The sequence below is a fragment of the Rhagoletis zephyria genome, unplaced genomic scaffold (genome assembly GCF_001687245.7).
Source record: "Rhagoletis zephyria isolate East Lansing unplaced genomic scaffold, Rhagoletis_zephyria_1.1 Rzeph_scaffold_00337, whole genome shotgun sequence".
Classification (NCBI taxonomy): domain Eukaryota; kingdom Metazoa; phylum Arthropoda; class Insecta; order Diptera; family Tephritidae; genus Rhagoletis; species Rhagoletis zephyria.
In genome coordinates, this window is record NW_016157421.1 from 35,222 (window position 1) to 61,665 (window position 26,444).

General features: G+C 34.6%; 1 protein-coding gene across 1 annotated transcript in view; it reads left to right on the top strand.

Moving 5' to 3' along the window:
- The window catches only part of LOC108359078 (neural cell adhesion molecule 1), a 39,955-nt gene that overhangs the window by 5,078 nt on the left and 8,433 nt on the right, over positions 1–26,444 (top strand). Inside the window, exons 3-6 of the mRNA XM_017610737.1 lie at positions 11,497–11,691; positions 15,677–15,868; positions 17,172–17,303; positions 20,788–20,940. Coding sequence (XP_017466226.1) covers positions 11,497–11,691; positions 15,677–15,868; positions 17,172–17,303; positions 20,788–20,940 — 672 coding nt within the window. The remainder of the gene's footprint in view (positions 1–11,496; positions 11,692–15,676; positions 15,869–17,171; positions 17,304–20,787; positions 20,941–26,444) is intronic.

A 26,444-nucleotide genomic window follows, 5' to 3' on the forward strand; every position in this document is an offset into this window, starting at 1 on the left:
TTGTCGCGTGTAACATTCTTTTTTATAAATGTCTTGCAAAATAATTTATTTTTATTTTTTTGTTTGCTTGTAAGGTGGTATGGTCTAATGTAGACATCTATATATTAATATGCTAACATAAATAACATACTAATTACATTACATTGCATATATTTGGGCTTTTTGCATTATAATTTTAATTCACATTTTTCCTTTTTACTTTTGCATTTTTTGCTCTACGCCCGTTTTAGCCATTTGAAAATGTCCTTTCTTGCTTTGTCTACGTCTAATGCATTCATAATGTTCAAATGTCAACGGTTATAGTGTGATGAAGTTGGTGAAACCGCTTTATGTTCCATGGACTTATGAATAATTCGTTATTCTGATATTTGGAGTGAAAAAAGTGCAGATTGAGTGATATTATTAAATGGGTTCGCAAAACGGCACACAGTATGGATATCGCCACTAGCTGTTCTCATTAAAATTTGTCACGAAAAAATTTCAATTTTCAGTATATTGAAAAATTAAATTGATTTTCGTTTCGCTTCAGGCTGATTTAGGCGGCAGTCGGCCTGATGGAAATCTCTTAGAGGCAGAGTTGTGTGAAACCCTCAAAGTCCCCATAATAATAATAATAATAGATTGGCGCTTACACATGTGTTAGTGTGCGCCTTGAGTTTGAGTGCACCAACAGTTTTATGCCGTTTTCGTATTTTTAAATAAAGTTCTTCAGGTATGAATTTTTAAACATTTCGGATGCCATATTGGATTTTGCATTTTGAATTTTCAAAAACTTGTTTGAAATTTGTAATGAGTGAATTTTTGTGAACCTCTAAATACCATATTTCATGAAAATTCAGTAATTTTTAAATTCTTCGACGCCATATTCGTTATTGGATTTTTATAAATTTACTTCGGCTTCGTTAAGACGCATCTTATAAATGATATGATGCTAAATATATAAAAAATTACATAAATTTTTAATATTTTAATACACTTTATGTTATTTGGAAAAACTGCTAAAGTTGGTCTAGTGAAATAAAAATGGCCGTCACTCTTTTTGGCGCGAGTATGCGTATTCAACGGCTTTCTCAGCAGATATTCTTGAAAATACTAATCACTTTTGAGTTCGTTGCACATTTTTGAATAAGAATAACTTTATTCCGGTTAATTTATCATAGATTTAAAATATGCGTTTTTCGCGTAAAACATGGTTTCTCCGGCCACTGTGCGGCGCTAGTATTTTTATAAGAAGCGGCTTTTCTAGGCCGAAATACAATCGGGTATTTTTTTTTTTTTTGATATTAGGTTGAACCGGGCTTGAATGCAGTCCCTGCGGAATGGTAGCGCGCACTGCTAACCACTACGCCACAGCGGCCGCCCTCTGTTTCGATAATCAGCTGTTTTACCATAACATAAAAATCGGCTATATGTGAGCGGGAAGGTTTCGGACACCCATTTTAAGAAAGCCGCACAGTCGTCCGAGGGTGGCAGAAAATCCAAGATTGAAATGTCTCGAAATGTGCCGGGAAAAGTAGTAGGGGAATTCGATATGTAAGTGTAGTGTTTTTGGCTAGGAATGAATTTTTGATTGGGCGAAGAAGTACCGAAATTACTAATTTTTTTATTGCCACTCGAAAAAACATAATTTTTTTTTTAATAACTTTGGGAAGTTTTCAAATAGAATGTTCATATTAGACGTCGTGCAAGTTGGTGATTGCCAACCACTGGTTGGCTGCTGTATTTCATATATCAGTGAAGTTTCAAAAAAGTCATAAAAAAAAATAAAAAATCCAGCAGGCAGAACATCTGCCGCAGCTACTTTGTAATTTCTGACATTTAACGATTTTTCCAACATCCTAACAACAAGCCTAGTGTGCCACCAAATTAAAAAAGAACTACATTGATTATAAGATGGCGATGATTTGCGAAAAAATTTGATTTTATAATCTTTATTGGCACATTGGAAATTGTTATATGCACGAAGAAATAAATATATATACGTATATATTCGTGAAGAATACTGTAAAAAATATTTCACGCCAATATTTATTTCCTTTTAAATAATAAGACTTTTGAGTTAGTCCCCTTTCAGACACGTCAAGTCTTGAAAGCAAGTTTTTTCGCATTCTCTTTTGTGTTTTCTATTTGCTTCCACACGCGTCAACTTTAATTCAATTCAAGTTCTGGTTCTTTAAATGGGAAGCAACGAAAAGATCAAAAGAGAACAAGAAAACTTGAAACGAATTGACGGTACGGAGGAGTCTGTACTCTCCCCCTCTCTTCCCACCTCCTTCACCAACGAACGAGCAGACTTGAAAGCAAGACTTGACGTGTCTGAAAGGGGACTTAAGGCACGCGAGTAAACGTGTTAGTTGACTGTGCATAGTGTTACGAGGCGTATAAGTTATGGCGTTTTCGTTTCTGCAAAACAGAGTTGCCTTCTCATCGCCCTCTTCTTAGTGTTTGTGCATAAATGGCGAAGAGAAGGTTGCATTTTTCGGTAGAAGCGAAATCGGCATTAGATACACACCTACGGGTATAAGAGCGCGAGTTGTTATTTTGACTTTTGTTAGTATATCTTTTTTAAGTTTTCATTTAAATATAACTTGAAGATGGAATCTTGTTCTTTCTGCAAAACTGAAGATAATTCACGGTCTAAAATAAGTGTGCCACCACAAAATATAACAACTCGTGGGATTTGCCCACATCTGTTAGATATTGTACGGTTTTTATGAAATTTGGTTTTTATATTGGCTGGCGGACGTAGAAGTGGGCCGATTTTTTTTTTGGAGATTTGCATTTTTCTGTTTCAAAGTAAGATACTATCCGAATTTCTTAAAAATCGCATAATATTTACCATTACCTTTTGATCAAACTTTGATTCATCCGTGCAGACATAGATTGATGTTTCTTACGTGGCCTCAACTGTTTTCCATTTCTCCCTTGAAGGAGTCTGGTGTTGGTAATACGTTCCATATAATTTGCGGTCTTATATCACCTTCGAGCTCTCTCAGCTACGGAGGTCAACATTCGATATTCTTTGAAAGCGAAAGTCTTTGCGTATAGGGCCATAATTGTCCAGACACATAAATGACCAATGAGATAAGATTTACAAATAATTTTGGTGAAGAAAACTTTTTCAGCGCCAGAAGAATCTGTATACATAGCTTCAGTTTCTCTATGCTATGTATAGCCCATTTTGGCACTCTTAAAACAAACTCTATTAAGGAGAACATGCCAGGTACCATGCAGACTAAGGACATTTCATAGAGAATTTCTAGGCGGCTTTCTTTTGAGAGTAGAAAGTTAAACCTTTAAAAATGGGCCGCCAAAATATATTTACATATTCTTTAAATTTTCGATAACTTCTATTATTTAACGTTCTTCGGAAAAAAATTAAAATTGGAAATGAAAAGTGACGAGCAAAGCGAATTTATAAAAGGTGGTGTTACTATTTAGATCAGCTGATTTTGTGTATGTGTTTCGCCGCAGGGCTACTAATGTCAAATTGAAAAATTTTGTTACAGATTTTGACAGTTTATGCCGCCAAAGCAAAAGCAGCATACTTGCAAATTTTTGTTTTTGTACTCCTGCTATCAACTCATATTAATTCGCCTTTGTGTCGAGTTTTGTGGTAACTTTAATTTTCCATCGATGCGCAAGGTATGTGTTTTAAGAATTTTATAAGCTAATTGAGAATTACAAACATGTTTGGCAAGCAAATAAAGGTGCAGCTCGTCTTAATAGCCACTGTGAAATTAATTATTATAAAGCAGTCAAATATCGGCGTTTACCGACAAACTTCCATATTGGCTGTAATGCGTGATAATGTGCATATATGAAGTTAGTATGGCCTATCTTTAGGCGCAGAAAGATTCATTTTCGGCTAGTAAGTTACTCAGTAGGAAGTTTTATTATTTTATATAGATACATACATTTAGGTTTACTAACTTTTTTGCAGCAACTTTTATTTCATCGACTTTCTTGGCATTCCTTGATTTATAGAGCACTTTGGAAAGAAAAACAAGCAAGTCATATTTTCGACAATAAAATCTGTGATTGAACATTTTCGAATATCAAACAAAACTATTTTTATTGTGAATAGTAAAAATTCTTCAAATCAAAGCAGTAATTTTGTTTTTCATTCGAAGTGATATTTTCGCTTGAGTTTACATCCAATAAATAAGGCATTACCTTATATTGTTGCAATTGCTTCAACATTAACTAGCCGCTGCTGGCAAATTGTTGCAAACCCATTTTAAATTGAAATGCAGCAAATGCATACATACATACATACATACATACAAAGCAATACAAACATGTTCAAAGAAAGCGTAAAACCTTATTATGCTCAGGCGTGCTGTGAATTTGCTCCATTAAAGGAGCAGCAAACAATTTCAGCAATAAAAAGTTGGCAAGTTACTGTAACTACAAAGGATGAAAATCGAAAGTACTATGTAGTAAATTTACAATGAAGTGTACGTACATTGAATACATACATACATACATACTTATGATAGGTTTGAGCGAAATTCTCGTGAAAATTCAAGCAAAAACAAAACGAAAGTGTAACATTTTTTATGATGTTGTTTTTGCTCATTTATTTAATTGAAAACTGAAATTTTAACATCCTTGTATAACAAAAGCAATAGAGTCCGACCGATTCCAATTTTTTTTCAGGTACCGATGCCGATGCCGATTAATCGGCTTATGGGGAAAGAATCGGCCGATGCCAATGCCGATGCCGATTCCATAAAAAATTACAAATAAATGTATTACAGGCTAACCTAATATTCACGCACGCCGCCAATTTATTGTCAAAAATTTCTCATGCACATGCAACTTGTATGAGATCAACCGAAATTGAACGGCGTGCGTATGAAGCTAACTCAATTTCCAATTTTTGTTCTGCGTGACATTTTGATTTGACGTTTCGCTCAATGAAATCAAATGCAAACGCACGCAAGCCAATTTCGGGTGACGCAAAAAAACAAATTCGACGTCGTGCGTACCAAAACGCAAGCCGCGAATATTATGTTAGCCTGTTAATTCATAAAATCAGTTCATTTCACGGAGTTAAAAAAAAAAGGAACAGTCCAGCGCCTTCGTCTTGGTCTGCAGGCTGTATCGGAGATACAGCCGCTAAATTTAAACGTAGAATACGTGGTATGGTAAAGAGCATATCCAAGTAAAAAACGAAAGTACACACTAAGCAAAAAATATCGATAACAAAAGCGATAATAATATCGATAGCAAAATCGATAAAAACATCGATAAAGAAATCGATGAAAATATTGATATCAAAATCGAAAATAATATCGAAAGCAAAATCGATAGCAAAATCGATAAAAATACCGATAACAAAATCGATAACAACACTGATTACGAAATCTATCAAAAAAATCGATTACAAAATCGATAACAAAGTCGATAGCAAAATCGATTATAAAGTCGATAACAAAATCCATAAAAATATCGATAACAATATCGATAACAACATCAATAAAAATATCGAATATAAAACCTATAAAAAATTTATAACAATAGCGATAGCAAAATCGATAAAAATATCGGTAACTAAACCGATAAAAGTATCGATGACAAAATCGATAGCAAAATCGGTAATAATATCGATGGCAAAATCGATTGCACAATCGATAGGAAAATCGATAACAAAATCGATAAAAAAATATCGATAACAAAACCGATAAAAATATCGATTACAGAATCGATTAAAATACCGACAACAAAATCTATAAAAATATCGATAAAAAAAAACGATAAAAATATCGATTACAAAATCGATAAATAATCGATCATAAAATCGATAACAGTGTCGATAACAAAATCGACAACAAAATCAATAAAAATATCGATAACAAAATCGAGAAAAAATATCGATAACAAAATCGAAAAAATATCGATCATTATATCGATAAGTTCCAAAAATATCGATGGCAAAATCAATAACAATATCGATAAAAATTTCGATAACAAAATCGATAAAAAAACCAACAAAATATCGATTATATCGATAAGTCCCGAGAATCCCTAAAATCCCGAAATAGTTCCGAGATTGAGTCTCTGTGCCTTTATCTATATCCTTTTCTCTACAACTACCTTTATTTTAATCTTTCTTCCTCTATCTTCATCTATACTTTTATCGGTATCCTCATCCGCATCTTTTTCTTTATATTTATCTTTGTTTTTATTTTTATGTTTATCATATTCTTCATATACATATTCCCCTTCACCTTTGCACTTATACATATAAGTAAAGTGTTTAAATTTACCTTGGTCTTCATGTTTGCCTTTATCTTTACTCAACTTTGTTTTTGTGTTTATTTTTACCTTGGCCTTTATCCTTTTCTTTATCTATGTACGTCCTCACCTTTACTTTTATTCTTGGATTGGACTTTTTCTAAATGTTGTTTCACTTCGAAAAGTCTTCGCGTATTATGCATACATGTGTTCATATATGTATGTACATATATAATATGTATGTACATATGTATGTATAGACATACATAGATTACTAAAAATAGAAACAGATCCACATTAACTGCAATCAACATATGTACGTATGTATGTATTTACATATGTACACACGCTGCGATTAGGTTATAAATAGCGCGCCTCTGTTTATCAAAAGCCGCATTACATACGCATACATACTTTTTGTCTCCTTCCCACACTTCCAACATATGCACGTGTTTGCAAAATGATGACGAGGTGATTTTGTATGGAAAATCATTTATGCCCATATATTTGAATAAAATAAACATATATAGAAGATATCAACCAATACTTCCCATATACCAAACGAAAGGAAAACTCTTGAATTTTTGATTAAAGAAAACAAAAACAAAATCATTCGAGCGGTTTTCGAGCATTTTGGTAATGAAAAAAATTTGCAAATTTTTTCAACAATTTTTTGCCTTAAAATGCTCAATATTTGTTAAATTTATATAAAATTTGTACCCGATAATATTTCTACTGCTCCAAAGAACCTATATCCCGAAAATGAAAGTTATATATGCCAACAATAAGTTGCTAGAGCACTTTAAAGGCTCAAAATTGACCCCAAAATAAGGCAATGTTTACCGTTGTTTTTACGACAGAAACCGAATTGGTTATTTACAAAAATGAATCTGTCGACAGGTTTGGAATTTTATCTTTGAAACGCCACACTTTTCTTTGAAATCGCTTTATTAGTTCTCGTGCAATAAGCGTTTTTGTGAAGCTCTAAAAATTACAACTACAACATTTGAACATAGCCCCCATACCTTAAGGTAAGGCAATTTTTAAGCTGCTATAAAATCCCGTTAAGTTTTGCCAATTTTTTTTTGCTGGCAGTCTTCTCCATATAAAAGAAAATTGTCGCACCTACTTTTGTATGGAAAAAAACGTGAAACACCTTCAACAAAAAAAATAATAATTTTTGTGAGCTGTCTGCAAATGTTTTTTAAAGTTGGCTGTCGCTTCACCTGAACATTTGAAAAGAAATTCCAAAGAATCGGCGAAAAAGGACGATGCCGATGCGGATGCCGATGCTCAATTTTGTGCCGATACTAGCCGATGCCGATGCCGATGCCGATTAATCGGTCGGACTCTAAAATGCAATGACTATAGAAAAAATTGAATTGCAAGAAATACATACATGCATGCATGTGTATGTATATATTTACAGCAACTTTATAGCCTGATCAAATTAATAAGAAACTACCAAAGCTTAATAATTTTGCGCTTTACAGTTACCGTACATTTTTCAATAAGCATTAATGTGCTTCCGGAACATAAAAATATTAATTTGGGTGTGATATTTGGGGTGGGTAAAATTTTATCTATCGACAGGTTTCTCGCTAACGGCTCTAACGATTTTATTGAAATTGTTTTATTTAGAGAATGTTTTGCATTTTATGCTTATCTAGATATGTAGTTGTTATCTCCGAGAATATGCAGATAAGTGTATCATCAATTCAAAATTGTTACAAACTGAAGAAACATGCACAGGGTTGCCACCTATTTTCCATTGTGTATTTATTTAATTCATTGGTGAGAAAACTAAGATGCAAAACTATTATTTATGGGTACTAAAAAACCCTTAACAACGTTTTGCCTATAAAGTGAGTGTTATCCCTTGGGATATTAGTGTAAGGTTGCCACTTGTTTTCGATTCTACACGTTTTAACTAAAGCAACTTAATATGGATATCAAATGAAAGGAATTTTTGATCACTTTAATGGTAGAATATTTTTGATGAGGATTGCATTGTTTCTTTGTAATTCTTTGTATCTTATTAATACAGCGAGAAATTTATATGCATGTACGTATGAGTACTGGACTGTGTCAAACAAAACAACAAGTTTTTTTCTTTCGGTCCCATATGAAAATTTCGTTGTTGGTCACAAAAAAATAGCTGTGGCCTATCTTCATACATATTTTTTATGAAACAAATTTTTTTCCGCTACATAAAAAAAAATTATAGCCCATTGACTTTTAGTACAAAAACTGCAAATTTTAAGGGGCTAGGATTTACCGTTGATTTTTGGCAGTTTTTTGTTAAAGAGTTTCGTTTATTTTTTCCATATAAACAAGTCGTCGGACGCACTTTGTATGGAAGAAAACGACTGACTAACTAAAAAATTGCCAAAAATCAACCGTTAGTCCTTGCTACTTAAAAATTGAACTCGTTATACTAAAATTGAATGGTTTACAAGAGGGTCGTAAATAAAGGTAGCGGTAAAAACAATTTTCATAAAAAATTCATATTTTTACGAGCGCTTACTGAAAAATGGAGATAGAGGGCTGAAATTTTGCCACAATTATTTTTTTGCTACCGACAACGAAATTCTTATATGAAACCCAAAGAAAATAAACATTAGTTTTATTTGACACAGTGTAATGCATACACAGTTCATGTATGCGATCTAAATGAAAATGATTTTTTTTTTTTTGAATTTACAACGGAAACTGACACTTACATAAATTGCTTGTCAAAACGGCTAAGTATTTTTTTTTTAAATACATTTCCAAAATATTTTTTTCATATAATTTCGAGATACTGGGTAGGTAAAAATATTTAAAATATTTTTTTTATTAACATAATTTTTCAAGGTTTTTATACTTGAGCGCACTTGTATACAACGGTATTATAACTTTGCTCGTTGTTTGTAACAGTCTAAATGAATCGAGACAAAAAGAAGAAGTCAACTAAGCCATGTCTGTCCCTTCGTCCGTGCACACCATAACTCGAGTAAACAGTTAGATATCTCAACGAAATTTGGCATCTATTTTACTCTTTATACAGGATAGGTTGATATTGAAAATGACCGAAATCGGGCACATATAACAGAATTTTCGAAAAACACTTAAACTATGATACTTTCCCAAAAACTGGATCCAAATTGTTGATTTTGGTATGTTAAGTAAATTTTTGGCATACAACATATAAAATTTTTGAAAAGTTGGCCCATTAATAATAACCCCCCCCCCCACCAAACTGGGTGCGAATATTAATTAAAGTGAAATTGAAAATTTTTGAAATCGAACAATAACCACGCCCACCTGAGGGCAAGGAGTAAATTTATTAAGGAGAAGGGAAAAATAACTGAATAAATTGAGCCTAAACTGAATAATCGAAAAAGAGAGTGTGGTACGCGCACATCAATGAAAGTTATACCGGCCCACAGGAAGAATTGTAGGTCAGTTTTTTTTACAAATAACTCTTTGTAAGGAACTAAATTGGCCTATTTGCCAATAAAATCTACCTTCCACGCTCTTCAGAGTCTCAGGAGGAAAATTGAAAATTTCGTGGAACACAAAGAGGCGATTACATGGAATAATTTCTTATTTGTTCCGCGCAAAGGGTTAACGTTTCTCCATGCCGCTGAATAGAAAACCTACCGCCGGGAAAAGAGTCAAGGGCTTCGCTATTCAGAGCAAAGCAGATGACATGGTCACCCTAGTCAGAAGCGGGTTTAAAGCAGTGTACGAAAATAAACTATATTGTACGTTACTATTTCGTTTCGTTTATTACTTCAACAGTTCGGCTGAGTTCACTTTGGCGATAGTACACTACAGTAGTTTAGTAGTTACAGACGAAACAGCAAACGAAATGAATCGTGCAGGGAAAATATATGTACACATAAATATATGTACATATATGCAATAACTAAATACAAAATGAATGGCTGCAATGAATAAAAAAAATAAAAATGTTTTTTAATTGAATTGGATTTGAAAATTTACAGAAAAAATTATTTTTCACGTAATTGAAACGTTTGCATACATATAAAACGTACCCTATGGTACAATTGTCACAAACGAAAAGCAAACGTTTCTCGTTGGGGAAAATGACAGTGAATCTTACAATTTGTTTCTGACTATGTACAAAACTGTACAAAACCACAAATGATATGATGATCGATGAGCAAATGGGAATTGTTTTGTACAGTTTATTTTCGTACCCTGGTTTAAAGACACTGTCCCCTAATTCCTAGTGATGAAACTTTAACTTTAAAATAGTATCGATGGTGCTGACTATCGGCAGTACATGATTATCGATACTATCGACGATATTTCATAGCTATGTATGTCTTCTTCTTCTTATTTCGCGCTGTAACCGCCAAGTCCGTCTCCAGCTGATCTTTCCATCGCAGTGGGGGCCACCCTCTTCCTCTGCTACCACCAGCGGGTTCCGAGTTGAATACTTTTAGAGCTGGAGCGTCGGTGTCCATGTCGTTGTACCTATGTATGTACACATGTAAAAAAATCATAGCGTCGTATACGTATTTACAGAAAAAAGTAAATAACACTGGATCACAAATTTTCGTTTGGTTTTTGTTCTCCAGACGCCACTATCCAAATCCTATGTAGAATTGATTCCGATGATTCCGAAAATCAAGTAAATTTTTTTTCTATGGATACGTTTTCGACGTAGGTATTTGCAATTTACCGTTATTCAGCTTAAAAAAAAAGAGTGGTTCCACTTAACCACCTATATCTTACGAACCAATATAACAATCGTAATACGAAGTATTGCAAATGAAAGCCAATTAAATTCTCCATTAGCCGCATATATAAAATAATAAAATAAAAAAATAACGACTGTTTTGCTGCTTTTATTTTTTGTTAAATAATTTCTCGGAGACTTTCATCGTGTGATCACTGCTTAAGAAATTTTTTTTGTAATCAACAGCACTTTTTGTTGACAGCACTTACCAGGTCCAAACTTCGATTCTGAGGATCACAGCATCTACAAGCACATGACCTCCATAAAGAGCATTCAGTCTAAGGGCCTCTGCTTATTGCTTTTAGGAAGTCATGATTTGGTGTTTGTGATTTATTTATTTAGAATAAAATGTTTATTTATAATTTTTTACACAAGTAATACACCTTCAGACACAAAAAGGAAAACATTATATTATAGATACATATATGTATGTACCTACGTATAACTTTGTCTTGCTTGTCAATTGATTGCACTTTTTTCTCTCTAATTTTTTATTGCAGTTGCTGTACTTGGTCAATTCGATGGCAGCTGGCTAACTTTGGCACCCTCAACACCATCTATCACACATTTTGTAAATGATTCCTTCATTATATTCTGTAAAACAGTACAAAAAGATGTGAGTGCGAAGTGGAAAGACCCCAAAGGGGTGGCAAGAGAGAATACAAAGGGGCGCGTGCATATCGAAAAGAAAACAGGTGGGTAAAGCAAAAAGTTGTTTACGAATTCAGAGCAAATATTTCCATTCATTACATTCATTAATTTCTTTCTTAGTTTCATTAGTAGGAAATGCAAACGTACAAAGTGAAGAAAAGTAACTTAGCAACTAAATATAATGCTGCCCTTATAAATTTTTCTGCTACATGCCGCCCATGTGTCTGTGTGCTATTCTATGTACTTGTATGGTAATAAGTTTCTCCATTGATTTTGGTTCTAACAATTGTAATTATTTCACAATACAATTCAAGCGAATAAATGACATGTGTTACAACAATTTTTGGCAGCTTGGCGCCCTTTCATTGTCATGTCAACCTGACTCGCTATTAATTCTACTCCCACTCTCGCGCTGCTGCCATTGTCCACTTTAATTTTTCCCTTCCGTTTAACTATGTCTTGCTGCTGAATTTTTTTCAAATTGATATCCAGGTAATTTCGTTAAGTTCTTATTCAATACCGGCGCTCAAATCGTCTATCCCAACCTGATCAATTCGCATCTTCGTTCTTTCTTTAGAGTACAATTAAATAGCTTGGTCGATATTTTGATGCTATCAGGTTCTGGTTATGCAGAAAAATCGACCCGGCTCTATCAGATTTTGGAGGTACTGATACTAAGTGACAGCGCTCCTATGCTCACTACAAGTGCCTTTGGTCTCATTTTCCTTCATTTGCATCGGTAAAAAGCAAGACCCCGGAGTCCCCGCTCCACAAAGTCAAGCCATGTCTATCCCATTTCCTGTTTTCCCTGCCAGGCTTGCATTCCTCGAGGACATACAGCAGTTAATCTTAGTACTGTTTTCAGTTGTAGCAGTCAGCAACGCTAACATCACAGTCATTTTAGTCCGAGAAAAACATTAAGGATTTTACCTTGAAAAACATACGATCAAGAGACGATCGAATCTCTCAATCGGTTATAGCGCATTCATGACTAAACTCGCTGGATAAGACATGGAAACAGGCGTAAACTTGCAGAAAACAGTTCAGATGAAGTCAGAAGAAGGCCTGTACGTAATTTAGCTTTATCTTTTTGAACTCATCCCAACTGATGGCTATTGAAGCCTGTATAACTTGTACAGATACGGGATATGCTCTCTGAGCATATCAACATCGTAATTTAAAGCCTATTACGAGGTAGGAACCTAACTCGCCGTCGACTTCCTAGCGACATGCCTAAGACTGTTCGGGTATACAATTTCCGGGCTACAGAGCACTTTGATATATAAGAAAACTTCAAAGCTGACGAATCCGAATCTGACTGATGCCAAAGTACACAATATTTCAATAAAAATCTGCAAAATTTATACATAAAGCAAATTCCCAGTAGCAGAACCAAGATGCCTCATATGACCTCTGGTGCCCGAGTTTCGGTTGACTCTCGGTAAATTTCAAATTGGAATGACGAAGCAAGTTACTAATGCAGTCAAATTAACTTTTGGGATTCCCAAAACAATGGTAAAATTTTAACGGTAATTTTAAAAGACCAAGTTTATTACTATAAACTGAATGAATAAGGGCTGTCTCAAGACGGTCCTGGGATCTAGAAGTAATTTTGTGACTTTTTCTATGTTGACTCTAAGACCCTATACCTTAGCCTGCCGACCAAGTTTATCTCCATCCGCGATTTTGCTCAACACAGAAGCAAATAGCCCGGCTACAACAATTACCACATCATTGGCATAGGTAGTACCTGCACTCCCTACTGATTGAATAAGTAATGAGTAATGGGTTGATATCAGTAGCTCCTAAAAGTGGCAAAATCGCTCCACCCGAGCGATGAGTCATATTGCTGCTAACAATCGAACGTGTCTCGTTAGTAAGCAATGCATGGACATTAGCCTGGGTCGCTAAAAAAACTGCTTTATTAAGTGGGAGGCCCCCTTCAGTTGAATACCTTATTTGGTTAAGTTTTTTGTGGTCACACAAATTTCCAGCAGCAAATACCAAGTTTTCTTCATAACAATTTTATTTTATACCCGATTTAAAAATGTGTTATATATATAATAGAAAAGGTATTTTTGACTGCTATGAATCCCTTTAGAGGTATTCCTGTAAAGATGGGCTAGATGGGCTGGATGGAAAACCGCGGCCTGCATAGATGCAAGGTCCTTCTCGCCAGCAGTGGACCATAGGCAATCAAAGGAGTTTCCTGTGCTAACCAAGCGTCAACGCTCTGGCTCTGCACTGATACTTATGTCAGGATATTGTCAAATAGGCATACTCTGTGTCCGACCTCACTTCGTCTTTAGCTACTGGCGCGTTAGCCCTAACTGGCTGAAATGCTTCCTGTAGACAAAGGTTTAATTACCCGAGTATAATTGTATTAAAACTGCCCAGAAATTCTCTGGTGTGGATATCATTTGCTTGTGCACACTGGGCCATGAGACTTGCTTTTGTACCAAAATTCTACACACACTTAAAAGGGTTAAAACTTAAGCGTTACTTTCTTATAAACATTGTTTTTGTTGCCGGTCGTTCCGAATTTGATATCCAAATTTCAAAAAAAAAAAACAAAATGGCGGTTCCTATGTATTTTTATTTTTGCAAATCTAAAAATTAAAGGAAAATTAGACTTAAAAAAAGAAAAAAAAATTTATAAGATGCTAAAAATTAGATTGAATAAAAGAAATATATTTTTAATTTTAAAACAATACAATAAAAATTAAGACAAATGATGTTATTAAAAGAACAACAAATTAAACTGAAGAAACCAAATAAATATGCAATCAAAAAAATTAATTTTTCTTTTTTAAATAATAAAATCTAAAAATTAAAAGAAAATTAATTTGAAAAAAATAAAAAAATATTACTTAAAAGAAGGAAAAAAATAAAGTAGTTTCCAAAAAATTAAATGAAATAAAAAAAATAATCTCCTTAAATAAATAACATCTAAAAATTAAAAGAAAATTAAATTAAGAAAATAAATGTAAGTTACAACTCGACTCGACTTTGTTCACTCGGCTATTGTGACTGTTGCAGCGACTCGAGCTAAATGATATGCAAGTGCTTTCTCTCAAAATAGCTTTTCACCACGAGTGCTGAACGAGAGACCTTTTTTATAAGACTTTTGTACTAAAATTACAAAAAATATTTGGATCTATCTTGCCATCTCTTGCCATTCATTTGTCTTACGAGAGACTTTCTTTGCTGGAATTGCTCTGTAAGTAAGTAGTTTTAATCCGATATGTGTATTTAATATAAATCCGAATCCTAAACGAAATTCATGCGAAAACAGTTTTCAGCACATGCCAGATAATTACATTTTTTTTTTCTCTCGTATGAGCAGCGACCCAGTCTAGTGTACAGTCATACATACATACATAGATATGTTCTATTTACTTGGGTCACCATGCTTGCTTGCTTCAAAACTTTCAAAACCCAAATGATGAGCCATTGATCTTCCCGCAAATTACTATGCCACTGATGTTGACGTGCTGACGGTGCAAGTAACAGAAAAGAAAAGTAGAAAGAAATGCCAACCAACCATGCGACCAACCAACCAACGAACCACACTCTTATACAAATGCAAATTACTCAAATGAAAATAAACGAAAAAGAATTATCCTTTCATAAATCTCGATTACATGTGTCCCTATGAAAGTGGAAGCGAGTATATGAGTCTGTAATTTTTAGCGTGCCTTTGCCTTTTCGTTTGTGTTTGTCGGTATGTGAAGTGGCGCACAATTTCATACTTATTTGTACTATATACAAGTGTGTTGTTGCTGTTGGCAACTTTTCGGATTACAGCAATAAAGTAAAATTTTCGCTTTCAATTCATTTATTCATTTTCGCATACCCCGACCCCCAACGCCGACAGAGTTCAGTTAAGTTTTCACTACTGATTATTTGTCTTCTTCTTATTCTGCCTTTGCTTCTTTTTCGTCTTTTGTTGCTTTTGCACTTTACACTTTGCTCTTCTCTCTCTCTCTCTGCCATTCTCGTTTCATTATGCCTTCCATGCAATCACAGGATTTTTGGCGCTGGTCTTTGAGCACATAGCGTTGACGGACAAAGGCAACTGGACGTGTGAAGCTACTGTGACCAACAACAACAATAACAACAATGAAGCATCATCAGCAGCAGCTGCAGCAACAACGGATGCCGGCGCTGTGGCGGTAGCCAGCGGGGAGGCGAGGAAGTCTTTTGAGCTGCTCGTAAATCGTACGTTAACTTCCGTGCAGGTTTATCTTGCGTAATTTATACAAGTGGCCATGCGCACACATATGTACATACACCCACACACACACCCACTCATATGTTGATTTTTATGTTCACACATACATACAGGACTCCTCAAAATACTTGTACTAATTTAAGCATTGTTGAAAGTGTCACAAACGACTTCCTTGCCAGGGTTATCATTGGAAAATAAACGCTTACACAAGCATACATGCGCACACAAATACACATGAATTTAAATGCCTATACCCATGAATGTATGTACATAACTGCATACCTACATACTTGTATTGTCTACTAACGGGTGATTTTTTTGAGGTTAGGATTTTCATGCATTAGTATTTGACAGATCACGTGGGATTTCAGACATGGTGTCAAAGAGAAAGATGCTCAGTATGCTTTGACATTTCATCATGAATAGACTTACTAACGAGCAACGCTTGCAAATCATTGAATTTTATTACCAAAATCAGTGTTCGGTTCGAAATGTGTTTCGCAAACCCAATTGCTGCGAACGGCGACGAATCGACATTTCACGGTCTTCAGCAACACTCTCAGAAACAGACGCAATATTCTCTTCTGTACGCACTGTACGCATTCGTGTGGTTGGTTTAATGTCCAATAAAGTAAACTGAGTGCGAAACTTGGTCACAATCGCATTAATTGTTTGCTCACTTGGTCGATTATGTAGACCATAAATCGGACGTAAAGCGAACCGAACACTGATTTTGGTAATAAAATTCAATGATTTGCAAGCGTTGCTCGTTAGTAAGTCTATTCATGATGAAATGTCAAAGCATACTGAGCATCTTTCTCTTTGACACCATGTCTGAAATCCCACGTGATCTGTCAAATACTAATGCATGAAAATCCTAACCTCAAAAAAATCACCCGTTATTAAATATTCTATCCTTTTTCTATTGCTTTTTATTTCTTCTAAACATTTGCTTACTCATCGCTTCTTCGTGCTGCCTTTGCCATGTGTGGTCGACTAACTTCGTTTGCATTATATTCACACACACACACACACACACCACGAACCTACTCTACTAAAACCCTTATTATCACTGGTTACTCATACGCCCCATTTATCGCTTCGTAAACGCTGCTTTGTTGTGGTCTCTTTTGATGCCCGCCTTACTCATTGCGGTTGCTGTTTGAATGGACCAAAAAAAAAAAAATCAACACTCAAAAAAAAAAATCTATCTACTATTCATTCGCTACAACAAATACTACCTACCACATCATCCTCGCCAATAACAACAACAACAACTCGGCATTTAAGAGAAAATCTCCTTTGAAAAAACGGAGCTGGTGCAATCGGCGGGTGAGGGGCGTGATGCCACGGTCAAGTGTTTTGTAAAAGGTGATCCCCGTCCGGACGTGTCCTGGCTATATAATGGCGAATACATAAACAGTAAGTAGGCATGCAATGCAATGACAACACGTATTTCAATAAAATAAATTTAAGTATTGTTCACGAAAGTTAATGATAAGTAAAATGGGTGTAGTAGCTAATTGGGGGGATATAAAATGACAGTAAACAGAGCATAAAACTAGCTAAATGAATGAATAAATAAAATGATGGTGTATAAAGTTAGTTGAGCAGGCAACGCAAATTTGAAACCTATTGAACATACATATTGTTAGACGTAAAAATCTTTATGTGTTAAATGTTTTAAATTTATTTAAGAGGTAATCAGGCTGGTTCTGCAATTCACTTGTGAGAGAAATTCATCCAAACTTGTTTTGAATTCAAATTGAATGAGGTTGAAATACACCCAGAAGTGAAATGCAGAACCTGCCAGAGTAATACTTTTAAATTTACATTTAAATTTAAATTTTAGTTACAACAAAAAAATCTTAATTTCCAACACAAACAATTTTTTGATATATTTCCTATATAAATAATTTTTTAACATATCGATAAATACTCTAAAATAATATCGATAAATACAGTCATCGACAAATATATAAATACTCTGACGTTTCTTTAATTGTATTTTCCATACAAAATTTTTTCTTATTCTTATAAGCTTTTTTTATAAAAATATAGTCAGTTCAACAGCAAAAACCAGCAGAACCAATTTTTTCTATTTCATATAGAACTACGGTTTTTTCAATAAATGCCAAAAAACTGTCATCGAAGTTTTCTATTTTTCAATTCCATTTCTTAGAAAAATTTTAGGTATGCAATTTTGCAGCCCATTAAGTTTTCGTAAGGTGCAAGTTTCAAGCCTGTAAAAATTACCGCTGATTTTTTGTCTGTCCAGGGTGTTGCGCATTTTCTTCCATTTAAAAACAGATTTTGTTCGTGCGTTACATGGAAGAAAATGCGAAACACCCTTAACAAAAAGATAATCAAAAATAAAACGGTAATTTTTAGAGACTAGAAACTTGCGCCTTTTTATAATAATTTACTGGGCTACAAAACTGCATACTAAAAATTTTAATAAGAAATCGAATTAAAAAGTTGAAAATTTTGATGAAAATTTGTTGGTATTTCTTGAATTGTCCCGAATTCTATATGAAATTGAATTTGTTTATTCTGCTGGTTTTTGCTGTAGAATGAACTACGTATGCTTTTATAAAAAAATATAAGAAAATTGGAATGGAAAATATAAATAAAAAAATCGTCAAAACGTCAGGGTATTCATATTTTTGGCGCTGACTGTATATCGATGAACAATTTAATAAAAATATTTATGTTGCAAATATATTTCCTATATCGATAACTTCTATATCTATTACCAACAAGTTATCAAAACACAGTTTCCGCAAAAATTTATATTTCATTGCGGATTCTTGGGAGAATACGCAACCAGTAACAATGTTAATTTGAAAAGTTTTTTGTTTAGGCTGACAAACCTCTAGAGATGGGCGTGTCAGTTTTAGCACTAAAGTTTAGAAAATGCAGATTTGATTTTAGATTTCGGCAGAATAACTTTTCACAAACTACGTTTGTTCCTCAACTTTTTTTGTTAGAGAAGAAAGTCTCATTTTGCAGTTGTTGCAAGTGCGCATTCAACCACATTTTTTTTTACAAGGTATAGTATATAATGTTACCCCCTTCATGGTAGCTTTCGCACTGCACTGCAAATGTTACTCATTCGCCATATCGTACATGGGGTTACCCGTACATACTCGTACTTCCATGTTAAAGTTAGATTTTCTTCATTCGCAATGCAAGTATTTTTGGAAAATTACCTGATCTAGAAAAACAGTGTACATATCCGTAATCTGCGACCGAAAATTAAGTTTACGTGTCTTGGCGTTTTTTTTGTCACTTTAGCGTCCCTACATTATAATCGGATTAGGTTTAAAAGTTACGTAATGCATAATCATTTTTAAGGAAATTATTCAGTACCTTATTTATTGAAATCTACATTTAATATTTACATAAAATTAGAAAATTGTATATGAAAATATGGAGATGCCTTTCTCAATTGGTACAGTAACCTAAAAATATTATGAATGGTGTCCGATTCGGCCGGAATGCCCCATTATATATATATATTTTTTTTAAACTTTTAGTCGCTTTTTATGTATAATAGGGCGAATATTTTAAAGGTTTTTTAAATCAAAATACCAATTAAAACCTATGGTTGCGTCAACATTGAATGCTGGTGCCACTGTTGTGCTTCCGAGGCTTCAGGGTATTTACTATATATCAACTTAAAAAAAAAGTAAGTGCGCCTGGAGAAGTGAAACTTCAGTACATACATATCTGTTTTGTTTCATAACCAATATATGTACATATGTACATACATACCTACATCTGCTTTTGCTTAAGGTTATATATTTTGTCCTTTTTTCTATCTATGTAGACCACTACCACTGTTCGTTCTAATTACATTTATCTGTTTTCCTTTATCTTCAATTTTACCTTTATACTCTATCTCTATCGATAACAAAATCGGTAGTAACATCCAATAAAATATCGACAGCAAAACCGATAAAAATATCGATAACAAAATCGATGAAAATTTCGATAAAAATTTCGACAGCAATATCTATAATAATATTGGTAGCAAAATCTATTAGAAACTCGATAAAAATATCCATAAGAAAATCAAAAAAAAACGATAAAAATATCAATAACAAAATCGAGAAAAATACCGAAAACAAAAACGATAAAAATATCGATTATATCGATAAGTTCCGAAAACATCGATAGAAAAAATAATAAAAATTTCGGTAAAATAATCGATAAAATTACCGATAACAAAACCTATAAAAATATCGCTTATTTTATCGATAAGTTCGCGAATCCCGAAATCTCTAAAATCCCAAAATAGTTCCCAGATTGAGTCTCTGTGTTTCTCTCTATATCTTTTCCTCTTACCTTTATTTTAATCCTTCTTTCTCTATCTTCATCTTTACTTTTATCGATATCCTCATCCTCCTCTTTGTCTTTACTTTTATGCTTATCATTTTCTTCATCTTCATCTTCATCTATATATTCATCTTCATCTATATATTTATATAAGTAAAGTGTTTACCTTGGTCTTCATTTTTGGCTTTATCTTTACGCATCTATGTTTTTGGTTTTAAATTTACCTTTGCCTTTATCCTTTTCTTTATCTATGTACGTAGTCACCTTTACTTTCATTCTTGTATTGGTCTTTTTCTAATTAGCAGATTTTTGTTAAATTAACACCATTTGCATAAACACAAGAAGCACTTCCGTTGCACCATTTCCGTTGCATAGTTTCCGTTGAATTTGCCGAATTTACTCCCAATCAACCAACCGCCCCTAAAGAAGTTTCACTATATATGATATGTGTATGTACATTATTTTTAAATTCTAAAGCGCTCTGGGTAATATTACGAAAAATAACAAAGTTCTGTTTATATATTTGAAAATTTCATGCCATTTTGATTTGTCTCACACCACACAGCTGTCAACTCGACAAAATACAAAAAGCTCTCCGATGGACTCTTCATCAAGAATGTACAGCAATCGGATGCTGGTGAATACACGTGCCGTGCAATGCGAATCACACCAACTTTTGCGGATTCCGAACAAATTACGATTCTGTTGAGGATACAACGTAAGTGCATTCAATCGACTCCCAAAGCTTACATACACACCCACACCCATATAAGTATACGTGTATGTATGTATGTGTGCACAAACACATTTAAAGCAAGGCAATACGCCTATAAGCAGACAAACAGATATGTATTTTTAAACTTTCATGCATGCATTTACGAACACGTACGTACACAGGCAATTTAATATTTGTAGAGTTGTATGCAAGTGTGATTTTTTCATGTGTGAATGTATATATGTATGTGTATGTGCCTGCGTGAAAATGAAATTCTGCAATTCAGTGCAAGTGTCAAATCCGTACGTTAAGCGGTCCTAAACTCATCTTCCGCTGCAGGCGATAGTGTGCGTGTGTTTTTGTGTATGTGGGCAATGGCAACTTTAGCGCCGAGGTAGCTGCGTATGCATTTAATTTACAGTTATTTGGCGCACTCTAAAGTTTTGGTTTGGCTGTGGATCTGTTTGTTGCCCCCTTAGTACCCATAAGGGAGTGCAAGCATGTATTTAACTACAATACATACAAATGTGTGTATTTATGCACATCAGTATATGCAAGTATTTGGTTGCATTAAATTTATACCCTCCAGTACAGCTGCAGTCAGCCGCTACTTTTGGAGCGCTACTGCACTGACTCCCAGGTAAGTAGCTACTCTATTAATGCGTGGTAGTGCGCATGGTAATGCAGAGTCGAACCAATCAGAAGCAGAATTGCGAAAGACTACGAAAGGGGCGGAAATCAAGCAAGTAACTACTGTAGAAACCGCGCTGGTAGTGCAGAGAGAGTCGATGGTGACTACCGCCTAGGACATTTCCTTGTAAAAGTAATCGCTGAAATACACGACAAGTAGTCGATCGGTAATCGACGGCGTTTACTTGGTAGCTACCGACTCATCAGTTCTGTAGTCACTACCCTGTACTGCAGGGTATATGTATATGTATGTATGCATATATGAATGTTTAGATATATGTATGTATGTACTTACATATGTATGTGGGCATGTGGGAGAATGCATTTCTGTTTGAATGTACATACATATATGACTGCTGATTCCTGTGAAAGTGTTGACTCCATTCGAAAGTGTTGTTTGAGCACAAACTCACATATGTATAAATATGTATGTATGTGCGTATGTTTGTATGTTTGTACGAACACATTTACCCACAAAAGCTCACATGTATGTATAAGTTTTATATATTCCAACGCCGCCAAAGTGCACTTCATTACCAAACCGAAAGCGATGATACCCACACATTGCACAATTTATTCACACACCAGGGCATACACAAACATATATTTATTGGTATGCGCATTAGACCGTACCACCTTACAAGCAAACAAAGAAAATTTCGCCGTACACCCTTGAGTCGAAAATATTTTTGCAAAGCAATTTCGAAAACAAAAGTTCCCTTTCCCTAAAATTAGGGTTCTCTTTTTACATCTACATACGTTCGGCAAAAACAAAAATATTTTTTTTTAATACACACTACATACCTACATACTTTTTCTAGACATATTCTTTTAGGGCATTCGATTCTATAAAAAATTACCCTGATATTGCAAATTTTTATCTCAAAGGGGTTCAATATTTATAATATTTTTTATATAAAAAAAAATACATTTTCAAATGGAACAAAAATTTTTTCAAATGGGAGAATTTTCTTCTTCGTAAATAGGTCCTTCTAAGGCCATAAATTCTTTAGAATAGTTTATTTGGCTCACCCTAAAGTATAAGCATACCCATTACTTCAAATTTTTGTTTGTGTTGATTCATTTGTTGGCTTCTGTCTGTCTGTTTGCACGTCCTATCAACAATTTGTCGGCTTCATATAGACGTGTGTAGATATATATGTGAGATCGAGTGTTGGCTCTCGCGCAACGTTATTGCCTTAACATTAGATCGCATCGATTCACAAACAAAAAAATAAAATTCATAACAAACCCCTCCTTCAAGCCCTTATTTAGACATTGGGGTCTCACACTGGCCTCAAGTGGCCCATTGAAACAAGTGTGCAAGCCCCAACCGCGCGGAGCCGCCGCTATGAAGAATCCAAGGCCAAAGAATGGTCACGGCTAGGTTAGACGGCCTGATTTGGTCAATTGCATTCCACACAGCCGCATTATTAGAATGCGGATGGAGAAAACGAAGCCTAAGATTACATATGTAAACACCATTTATTTAACTGTGAGCAAAATAGATAAATTTTTATATATTTTGTTTACAGTTATGTGGTACATATTTTTAGGCTTCGTATTCTGCATAAATGTCTGCAGTCTACTAATTATGATTTAAAAAATAACGAATTCTTCTTCAGATTGTCGGCTTGGGCGAAGACCAAATGGCTTCGCTAGTTTCCTCTCACATTTCCGCCAGTTTTACGCCCAGTGAGAAAGTCCCAATGTTGCCAAGTTTACAAAGAAAGGGTTTATAATGAATATGAAACGCACCTTAAGCAGTGTGTGGTATTCGCAAAGATGTAGTTACTTAAGAATTCTTCCACATTCCCCACTCTGCAGCTTCTATAGAAATTAGGAAGTTGGTTCAAGGCTTGGCGTCCATGTAACTGTTACGGTTTGGAGAGCCCTAACCAATTACGTTCATCAAGCAATGGCCAGTCTGATTCTGATGACACAGGACCACAACGGCTAATAGTGGTAGTTAACCATGGCACAAATGATCTATTCGTTTTTGTTGTCGCTGATCATGATCCTGGTATTCATATGACCCCATGATGCCTAGACCAAGGTCCAACCGGTAACATATTTCTTTTTCTTTAGTTTTCTCTTATTATTTCCACCATTATACTTTCTATGTATAACACAATTTTTTAAGTCAGCGATAACTGTTATTTTAAGACTTATATAATAGAAGTCTTTTCATAATAATTATCATTGAGATAAATATTTTTAAGTCTTTATAAAAGTCTTTTGATAGTAATCATGAGTGCGAAAAAATTTTGTATATAGTCTCGAACGGTTCCCAAACCAAGACCCAACTGCCCCAAACTACTCCCCAATTAGCCCCGAACTGTTCCCCACCTAGCCCGAACTGGTCCCCAGCTAATCCTGAAATGCTCCTGCATAAGTCCCGTCTTTTAAGACTTAAAAAGTTTTTTCGCGCTCAGAATTATTATGAAAAGACTTTTATAAAATAAGCCTTAAAATAAAAGTCTTTGAAGACTTAAAAATATCAATCTCAATGATAATTATTATGAAAAAACTTTTATAATATAAGTCTTAAAATAAAAGTCTTAGAAGACTTAAAAATATTTATCTCTCTGATAATTATTATGAAAGAACTTTCATAATATAAGTCCTTGAATAATAATTTTAGATGGCTCGAAAAATATTTATCTTAATATAATGATTATTGATTGACTTTTATTCTTTTCTCTTATAGTAGTTAAGTCTCTGCTTTCAAACCAACACGATTATTACAAACTTTTTCTTCGCGAGCCAGCCTAATGTACACACAATATGTTTTTATGTACATTTGTGCTGTTTGAATGATGATAGTGGCTGGTGAGATTTAAATGCAACTTGCATCCCATTTAACTTTTACAAAAATTGTGGTTCAGAAAGTTATTGCTTTAATAAACGCGGTTGCCATAGTTACAAAAAAAAAACACTGCGAATGAATACAAAATTATGCATCCCCATGCAGCATTCGTCTGCAGCCAACAAACCAGAACTACTTTTGAACTTATTGTTAGTTGTACGAGTGCATAGTTGAAATTGAAAATCGTGATTTACAGGTGGATGCATAGAAATGCATGTGTGTATATGTATATATTTTAATTTTCTAGTCACCCATTACGCGCTAGAGATGCGCTTCCATTGTCGGGAGGCATAACCATTGATTGAAGTGTATTCGTGAGGAGTGAAAATTCAAGTGAAAATAAACTTTTATTCATTTATGTATGTATATTAGGGTGGTCCTTAAATGTAGGAAGAACATTTTTACATCAGCCCGTACGTCGATGCTAATATAGTCGTCACATATAAATTTTGGTTCCATTTGGAGACGGTTAAGGCGTGTCGCACAGGGGTCAAAGTTCAGATTACACTTTGAAGAAGTCTTAACCGACTCCAATTTGGACCAAAATTTATATGTGATATTTTCGACTATGGTAGTATCGATTTTAGGTTTTAAATAGATGAAAAAAATTTGTTTTAATTTTTTGAGTCTCCATAGAACAATCTGAATTTTGCCCCCCTGTGCGACACGCCTTAAATGTCTCCTATCGGGACCAAAATTTATATGTGATATCTGTGACCGTGGTATTACCGATTGAGTGGGTGAGACTGAAAAAAATTGTTTATTTGAGTTTAAGGACCACCCTAAGGTATTTAAAAGAATAGTCAAACCAGAAACCGTAGAAAAAAGAGCTCAGTACTACGGATCACCCTGACATTTTCGTTTGCAATTCTAAACGTTGTACCCATTGACATCGGCATGACTAAGTCCAACTTAGAAGTTTAGTTTGTAGTTTACTAGCTTAGGTTTCTTACCGTAAATTGGAGAATCGTCTAAGTACTTGCTACTGTAAGCCGCTCCCATTTGTTTAATAAAGCAAAGTTTGTTTCTAACTACAATACTCCGGAAATCTAAAAACCTTTAAGCTAGTCCATTGCAGACTAATTTTTCTAAATGGATTAGTGAACTTGTTCACAAATAGTTCCAAATTCATTGGAAAGGTATACGGAAGTGTTAACCTTAAACTTAAACACTCGTATTGCTGAAGTATTTTCAAAGCGCAGATCGGCGCTGACAAGAATCATTAACCTTCAAGAAGGTGGCAATTCGAAATCGTTAAGGAAATTCTTTAATTATCTCTCGATCGCGTCCAATTACTCCGCTACCAAGCTTCTATGGTTTCCACTCTACAGCGATACCGTAGGACAATGGGACAGCAAGACAAAGCACTCCCAAGGAGTGGGTGGCTTCATGGCGAAATATCGTCTGCTCTCCCGTGCTCGTGGGCGTCGCCTTCCCACCACCGGTAGGCTAGAGCCGGTCAAAGGTTGGTTAGAGTTAGATTGTCACCAAAGGAAATTTCAGCCGATTGGCGGTTTTGATGAACTTTAGTATACCACGCAGAGAAAGATGCGGCTGCACTCTGAAATATTCTGCAGTAATAGTTGGCCAAATGTATTTGACATCCTTCTTTCAAGGACTGGGCACCCGCAGAGAGAGTGTGTTCAAATGCCGTATTTGAGTTCGAATCCTTGACGAATGGTTCTAATCCATTTCGCTACGCGTTGCGTAAAGCATGTGGTCTAGGTAGGGTTCGAACGATACTATCGATATTGAGTAAGTATCGATACTGAGTGTATAAAAATGAGTACTTTAATACTCGATACCTTATTTGGTGATTTTACTCGATACTTTGCAAAGTACTCGTAGTATCGAATACTTATTAAAAACGCACTTTTTAAATTTTTTCTTCCATTAGCAACCCAATTTTCTTTGCTTATATGGATTACTAGCATTCAATGTTGGCAAT